Genomic DNA, 8,435 nt, shown 5'->3' on the forward strand with positions numbered 1-8,435 from the left:
AGAGAAATCAAAATTCTCTTTCGGGGGCGTTGCCCCCGACCCCCCACGAGGGGCGCTGCCCCCTCGACCCTCGCGACCTGACCGGGCAGGTCGATCCCCGTTTGTGCGCCCCGAAGCGGCGAAGTGGCAAACAATTTTGCTTAAACGGATTGAGTCGAGCTTTTGAGTATTTGGCCGAATTCGATACGAACTTTAATCGATTTTCAATTCTCAATTTATTTAACCAATATCCAACAATCCCCCACATGAATGGATAACCACATTACTGTCGCAGATTGATAGAAATAGAGTTGATACTTGAGATGAGAGCTTTATTCAAATTTTAATACATACTAAACAAGGGCTAAATAATAAAAGTAAAATGGACCAAAAGTTTTGCCCTTTAAAACTGTGTCACATGACAGGTGACGGTGAGGATTCTTCGCGCAATTGAAATAGAATTGCAAAAGTCAAAATTAAATGATATAGACAATTTTCACAATAAGTTTAAACAAGAAAAACATTTTATGCTAATTACCAGTCATCCAAATGTTCAACAAATTTTATGCTAGTCAACATTTTTTATTTACTTTAAATTGTCATCTAAATACTAATTTTATTTTAAATATTTAGCAAAATGATCCCAATAATGACCGCAACTGTGTGGTGCATTTTCTGTCATTGTAGCTTCGAAAATCAATGAAAAATTGTCAAATGTTCTAATGTAAAAATTCTGTTAGAAATGTTTTCTGTACCCGTAGCATAATTGAAGTTATTAATCCCATAAAATATACTATTAAGAAAAGAACGACAGATACACGTACTCTGTTTGTTGCAAGTAGGATAATATGCACACATCATAAGCAAAACTCCATTTTGATGAAAATGGACGTGATTTATCATTCCAACTTTCCTAAATCAGCTTGCTTCCACATTCCACTTAGTCCTTAGATACACTGTACGAGATAAGCAATAACAACAGTTGCATTTCATGCTTACAAAACATAAACCATGCCAACCTCAAGAAGAGATGCTGGAGGCACCTTCAACACCACATCCGGCCCCCGGCAGTTCCTTCTGAGGAAATTATAACCAAAATTGATGGCCAACCTTTTCAACAGAGACGACCCTTGTTTTGCCTTAACATGGGAGTTCCCGAGAATGAATGCAGTCCCGGCTAGTTGAGCTGCTTGTAGATCATGTAGTTCTTCACGTTGTTGAGCGTCCATTTCCGACCTTGGATCTGCTTCAGAGTCGGTGTCTATAGCGAACCGAACTCTTCGTTCAACAACGTCCAAGGGCTCCATCTCAACTATATCCGTTACACTGTCAACTGTTGGGAAACCAACAGACACACTTGCTGGCTGCACGGTTTCCTCAGTTTCGAAAGGTGGTCCTCCAGAGATTGCTACTGTTCCTATTACTGCCAATCTACACTCACTCGATGATGCACCGGATCGATAGCCATCATCCTCATTGCATATATCTGTAATGCCATGCTCCTTGTCCCAATCATAACGGATAAAATCCGCCAGTCTACTAATGAGTTCAGATTCAAAAGAATCGACATCCTGGTGAACATCACGGTATCCATATCGTACAATGCACCTATATGAACGATGAGCTGCAGGACCCACACGGCCCACGAGGTACCTCTCGTCTGGGGGAACAAATGGTACTGGTACTGACTTTATACACACGAAAACAAGGAGACGGTGGAAAGCGGGGAGATTGGTGACGAAACGAGAAAAGTTTGCAGGTATACCAGAGGTCAAATCACTGAACACAATGCCAATGCCAGGGACCCGAGCTATACCTAGGCTGGGACCTAAAGCCAATAGCCACTCCAAAGAAACCTTGTTCTGGAGGTCATACTCGTATTTCTTAATGGTGGCATAGTGCCAAATGAACATAATGCTAACAAGAAAGAGTGCAAGGAGGATGGGAAGCCAGGCGCCTTCACGGAACTTGACGAGAGAAGCAGAAAAGTAGAGTAATTCAATAGATCCAAAGAAAAGTAGAAAGATGAAGGCCACAATTGGAGGTTTTTGCCAACAGAGGATGATGACCAACGAAGTGAGGCAAGTAGTCACCAGCATCACTGCCATTACAGCCAACCCTGTAAATGATAGGATAACGATTGTAGTAAATAGATGTCCACCAAAACACATAATTTAGTTATACATTAAATATGGTGTAAAATTTTGACCATTTATTCTTGTTTCCTATAGTGAATGAGCATAAATGATTTCTTTTAATTATGAAATCTAGTTCCTAGTCCCCTCGTGACATTTTGTCATGGAGGATTGGATAGCAATGACGGTATTAATGAAGGGCAAAAAAGAAGCTAAAATCTAGTTCGTGATACTATCAAATCTAGTCGATGCTGCATAAGTATAATGTAGTCCTTTTCTAAGTAACGTATTAAGTTGATGCAGCTAAACATCAACTCGATGCCAAATGGGATGATTAAAATGATAACAATCTCAGGAAAAAAAAGCATAATTGCGTGTGACGCACCTGATGCATTTCCCATGTGTTTTGTGTCCCTGAATCCAACAGTGACAGCAATGCAAAGAATCATGAGCATCCAGTTGATCTCAGGGATGTAGATCTGGCCATGTATCTTATCGGACGTGTGAACAACCTTAACCCTTGGAAAGCAACCAAGTGATTGACTCTGGTTGATTATAGAGAATGTTCCACTGATTATTGCTTGACTTCCCACAACTGAAGCAAGTATTGCTATCGCAAGTACTGGCCACCTAACGCTTTCTGTTTGCAAAATATAGAGAGACAATGTTATTGATAGAAGCATGCATGAAATCCTAATCAATTGCACAGAATTTTCTCTACTTGAATCATATTTCAATTTATACTTTTCAGTCCATCGTCTGGGAATCAAAGAAAAACTAAGAACACACAAAGAAGCAACACTTTAGATCAAGACATGAATTAGCAGTTGACCAAAAATGCAAGTATTGTGCTTCAGTAATCATGAATGTTTCAAGCTCAATCTTTGCAGGAAGAATTTTTTTTCCAATACGTTAAGAAGACTAAGATCCTGCCACAGTTAATGCCACTTGCAATGTAAAAAATTGCAGAATATATTGCCAATAGTTTCCATATTATCTGTGTAGCTATTATTGATAAAGTATATGAACTTTTGGCTTAGTTAAAAGAAATTTTTGAGTACGACATATGTGATGTCACGTCTTCTGAAGATAGTAACAGAACCCTGGGATGGATGGCAATAATATGTAGTGCAAATGCTCTCTTTACCAATGTTTAAATAACAGGATTATAGATCAGTCTGAAAAATTATTAAATATAACTGCCTAGTGTTATATCTAGTTCAACCAGTGGCAACGCTATATCAAGGAGGCACTGCATAATATATAGATGTTTTTTGGTTAAGCTTAAAAGGCTTACTCATAAGTAAGTTTTACAGAGTAAATAAGTTTTATAAAAACAATTTTTTGATTGGATAAAGATGAAACAAAGTTAGTTACTTTGATAACATAAGAGTTACTTTTAGAACAACTAACATATCCAAACTTGTGTTTTAATCTTAGCCAAACATGCTTGTGTTAATTTTAAAAAGCATTCTCTTCTCAACCGAGTCCAACAGTGGCAGAGTCATACCTGGAACAGAGACATAAAAATCAATATCATGAATTGTGTGGTGATGCTTTGATAAGTAAGCTGCTTGACCCATATATGCTAAAATGAGTGCCGGATAAACCAAGAAGGTGAAAGCCATCTGCAACAGAATAAAGAGCCAGAATAACCACCTTAAAAGTAAATCCTTGGACAATTAGGAAAAGAAAAATAAAACTCCAAAACCAAGTAGGAAGATACCTAATAAAGTTAGTCCTAGAAAATAGGTAAAATAGATTTTCTGTGCTCCTTTATTGCCAAAGGTCATGAAAGAGATGAAAATAGTTCGTAAAAGTGTACCTGAATTGCAGTATACGAGAAGTGTCCAAGATCAGCAAACATTGCTTCTGAGCCTGAGGGCAAATTGATAAAGAAAATTGTCATTCTAGTGTGGTGAATTAATGTTCGCATATCATTATTTAAGATCATTTCAAAGTATATCACAACAATTACTTAGACCGCCATTTGACCTTATCAAAAGAAAATTTAATGACATGTTTGATGAGCTAATGCAAGTTTTAAATATGCTTCTTTATGTCAAAAGACTTTTCCTTTTCATTTATGGCTAGCAGCGCACTGGATTCTGAAATTATTAAAACTGTTGAAGAAGGTCCATAAATGCTATGCATTACATTTTTTTTATGGACACATTTTAAGGTATTCACCTGTTATGCACAAAAGAATTCCACCCAATGACATCCATCCTCCTTTTCTTGTCTTCTTCAAAAACCTTAGCATGTAATACGGGGAAAGTGCTTGATAAACATGTGGATTCCAGTGTATAATGTTGTACAAACCAAGAGCACTGATGCATATTAACCAAGTCAGCACAACTGGCGCAAAACAGAAACCAACGCGATGCGTGCCGAAGTGTTGTAAAGCAAATAGGCACACTAGTATGAAGCAAGTAATTGGAATCACAGCATCTGCAAATAGGAAATAGACACAGACATAAAAAGGACATAACAGGGAAGAATCAACAATTTACTATTTCATCTATCAGTTGAGCAGGAAATGCTCTATGATGCATTGAAATATAAGAAAAACAGAAATATTCATGCTGATGGGATCAATTTGAATGGTCCTAGCATCTGAGATCAAATGTATATTTTCTACAAACCTTCCCAGGATGATTCAGTGACCAGCTATATCCAAGAGTAATTCCATAGCACAAAAAACCCATTTACCTTCTGACTCGATGCAGTCCATCAAAGTTTCAGCAAAAACAGCTAGCACCGACATGAAAAATTTTCTCTTTCTTTTTGAAAAATAAACTCCACAAAGTCGTATTACTCCCTCCATCCCATAAAAATAGGCTTGCTTTCATTTTCACACAGATTAAGAAAATGTAATTAATATAGTTGGAAATATAAATTTTACTCACATTTTTCCTAATATATCCCTACATAGAATGGCCGTCTAAATAGGAATAGTTCATATTTGTCAATAACAAGGCACATTATATAGGGGCAAATTAGAAAACTAAAAAATCAACTATACTCTCAACATGGAAAGTGGTCTATAATTTGAGACAAATAAAAAAGGAAAGCATTCCTATCTTTATGGGACGGAGGGAGTATTATTAGATTTCTGACTAATTTGAGTTATCCTATGTCAAGTCTTCTAATAAGCCACAAGTTATAATTCATTTCATTTGTAAGCATATGGAAAAGGAAATCATTATTAGTTGAAAAAATAGTCAAGGACAAAATTTTGCAGGCAACCAGACATTGGTTGCTGAAGCAAACAAGAAATATAAAAGCAAAGGCTCTGAGATGTCCAATAAAATAATTCAGCAAGAACATGAAACTTTAATGCACATGCATTCGGGTTCTGTTTTTGTGTAACCTCAATTACAAAGATTTCAGTGAAATTGCGTACGAGCTTTTTAATACATGTGTCCCAGCACTAATAATGAGAGTAAAAAATGGATCAGTCAAAGATTTCACATCTTTTCGCAGGGGAATAATTAATTCTATTGTCTTTGTTATTTTTCCCTTTCTCTTTTAGCAGCCGAAAGCTATAGAAATAAAGGAAGGAAGGAAATGGAAGGATTAAATTATTACACAAATTCTCAATACAAGCTTCTTTTCCTTATCTTTCTTGTACAATCTTTGAACAAATTTGATTGCTTATTCATCTTTAGCCCTTATCATCATGTGTGAACGTCAAGTTTGATGGAGTAGAAAGCAGGCATAAAACTACGCTTACAAAGAAAGAAGCTTACATTGATGCTGATCCTTAGACATGGATAACTCTAAGCCAGAAACTGCTGAAAAAACTGCAAAACAAAACGAATTGCTATTAAACTACAATGTTCAAATCAAAGTCAAAAAAAAAAATTGTGATAGAGAAGTTATCAACCAGATATTGCTGGAGTAAGCAATCCATCTCCAATGACCATACAAGTGCCGAGAAGAACCAAAATTAGCAAAGCAGTGTGCAAGGATTTATGCTTGTCAAGCACCAACTTCACCCTTGAACTATTATTCTTTGGCTCTGGGGGGCGTTCAAACTTATAGGTAGAAAGAGCTTCATCTGCTACTTGTCGATTTGGAAGAAGGCTAACTTTAGCATGCCTGCAGATCAAGGAATAGAGAGCAAAAGTGCCCCCTACAGCAATCTCGAGTTAGGGACTACCAATGAATGACTAGAGCAACAAAGAGAATTATCCATTCGTATCTTACCCTCTCCATTATCATCCGCTCGAAGCACAATAAAGACATATTTGAATAAAGGAACAAGAGTTAATGTCCAGAAAACAAACGAAAGAACACCAAAAATCTCTTCATTTGTCTCTGAGTGGTGAATGTCATCTGCAAATGTGCTCTTGTACACGTAGAGAGGGGAAATGCTAAGGTCTCCATACACAACACCAAGACTCTGATACGCTAAAAGCAGAGTGGTCTTCCAAGAATCCTTTTGAAAACCAATTTAACTATTAATATTCCAAGAATGTAGCCTAGAAAGAATGTTCAATGGAAATTTTAACACACATTTCTAACAAACACTGCAAAATAAATAGTGTAGACAAAGCAACAAGAAAAGGAAATTACAAACCTTTGAAGTGCCCCAGCACTTTCCATAGTCAAGATCCATGGTTCTTGAATGTCAAATCTTTTTTTGCAAAATTGCTGTTAATCGTAATAGTTAACTGTAGATTGTCATAGAAGCAGATATAAGGTAATTGCCAAAAAAAAAAAAAAATGAAGAGATAATACTACAAGAAAACACCAAATTGATAAGGCCTAATAACTCTAGTTTCCAACCAAAAATAAGTAAAAAGCAACAAACATTTGCCTACTTCTCACTAAACCCATGTGGCATATTCAGGCCTTGAGAATTTTCAATAAGATGACATATGTTAGAACATTAAAAGGGGCCTCAAAGTAACTCTAATCTCATCACCCCTTATCGAAAATCATTAATAAAATGTGAGTGCCTAATAAATTCAACTCATCCATTTGATACACTTTCTTCCCTTTTTGTGGTTGACAATAACAAAAAGTACCCGATTCTTCAGTGACTTTCTGCCTCCAAAATAAGCGAGGACAAACCCACCAAGTATAGATAAAGATAGATTGAAACAATCAAAATTCTTACAGTTTACACATAAATCGGAGGTACTAATCGTTAGGTTTTTTCGAGGATGACAAAATACATTATACAAAAACAATAGAAGGTACAAGCCAGTGGGCAAGAAAACCAAAATCACATGATCAACGACAGGTGCATTATCAAAGCAATCCTACCAACTTGAGCCCACATGAATAAAGTCGAATTTAAGTACCCCCAAAACCTGCAAATATATACATACAGATAGATACACACATGTATATGTACTGATATTAACTTGAAGAAATGGGTCATGGGACAGAATTCACCATTAAATTCGACTTGAAACTAATTAGCAACTCTTACCTTTGTTGATCAATTTATGATTCCATCACCAGTTCCAAAAACAAAAATGGATACGATTTTTCTAAAGGCCTTGAATATTGTGAGAGATAAAAGGTATTGGAGTGTACTATGTCATACAGTATCATCTTGTGAGTAGAGACAGCACCATGTGACTGTGTGTGGACCCATAATGCGTTCAAAGCTTCAACATTTATCAACTATTTATTATATTATTTATAAAAGTTAAAAACTACTGCAGAACAGATTTTTAAGGCACCTTTTAATATCGCCATTTCTTTCCTGTCAATCAGTTAAAAGTGAGGTGGAAGCTGGTTATTTTTCTAATTGTATTATGATGGTAAGGTGGGTGATATTTTTTTTTCAACGAGCCATTCAATTTTGGGTTTCGCTATTCTAACACTCACGCGAGATCACGCAAAGTGTGAGGATCGGTCACCCTTTCTGTTAATCAATTCGATCACTTTAGCTTAATTCTTCAATTTTTTATGCTGAAATGTTTGTTGGTTGAAATCCTTTAAAATACCATTAACAATGCTTTTGTTATAGTATTAGAGAACAACAGATTTTGGATTCGTCTAAAATTCAAATGACCCTTCTTAAATATTATATCAATGACCAACAAGATTTATAATAATTGTTTCCATCAAATTTAGCCCCTATTTGTTTTCCATTTTTTCTTCATTAAAATAAAAAATAAGATCGTTATCCATCACATCAAGTCACCAAATTCGAATTTCTATCTCTTGTGTGGGACCCCATAACGATTATATTTTTTATTCTCATTTTTATATTAATGTGTACCAAACGGACCTTAATATTTCTTTTCAAGAAAAACTATGCAAATTTACAACTAGCTCGTATCACGTCAAGTCAAG

The 8,435-nt window shown here is 36.0% G+C and overlaps 1 protein-coding gene across 5 annotated transcripts; it reads right to left on the minus strand.

Annotated features, from left to right (window-relative positions):
* Positions 1 to 749: 749 nt before the first annotated feature.
* On the minus strand, positions 750 to 7,711 carry LOC111386290 (potassium transporter 2-like). Of its 5 annotated transcripts, none has more exons than XM_023010780.1 (10): positions 7,561 to 7,711; positions 6,700 to 6,793; positions 6,327 to 6,558; positions 6,004 to 6,252; positions 5,867 to 5,920; positions 4,305 to 4,565; positions 3,940 to 3,992; positions 3,625 to 3,742; positions 2,500 to 2,754; positions 750 to 2,098 (listed from the first exon to the last, which is right to left on the minus strand). In XM_023010780.1, the coding sequence occupies exons 2-10, from the start codon at positions 6,736 to 6,738 to the stop codon at positions 975 to 977; spliced, it is 2,385 nt and encodes a 794-aa protein (XP_022866548.1). In that variant the 5' UTR covers positions 6,739 to 6,793; positions 7,561 to 7,711; the 3' UTR covers positions 750 to 974. The 5 variants fall into 5 exon arrangements, with proteins under 5 accessions (XP_022866548.1, XP_022866726.1, XP_022866774.1 ...); XM_023010958.1 differs by lacking the exon at positions 7,561 to 7,711 and adding an exon at positions 7,355 to 7,372; XM_023011006.1 differs by lacking the exon at positions 7,561 to 7,711 and adding an exon at positions 7,243 to 7,315.
* Positions 7,712 to 8,435: the final 724 nt, after the last annotated feature.

The sequence above is a fragment of the Olea europaea genome, chromosome 1 (genome assembly GCF_002742605.1).
Source record: "Olea europaea var. sylvestris chromosome 1, O_europaea_v1, whole genome shotgun sequence".
Classification (NCBI taxonomy): domain Eukaryota; kingdom Viridiplantae; phylum Streptophyta; class Magnoliopsida; order Lamiales; family Oleaceae; genus Olea; species Olea europaea.

Bases quoted from the DNA above. Each gene is read 5' to 3' on its own strand.
- LOC111386290 (XM_023010780.1), bottom strand. From the start codon at position 6,738: ATGGATCTTGACTATGGAAAGTGCTGGGGCACTTCAAAG. The intron at 6,559-6,699 runs GTTTGTAATTTC...GGTTTTCAAAAG, and splicing joins AGTGCTGGGGCACTTCAAAG to GATTCTTGGAAGACCACTCT. The intron at 3,993-4,304 runs GTGAATACCTTA...ATTTGCCCTCAG, and splicing joins AATTCTTTTGTGCATAACAG to GCTCAGAAGCAATGTTTGCT.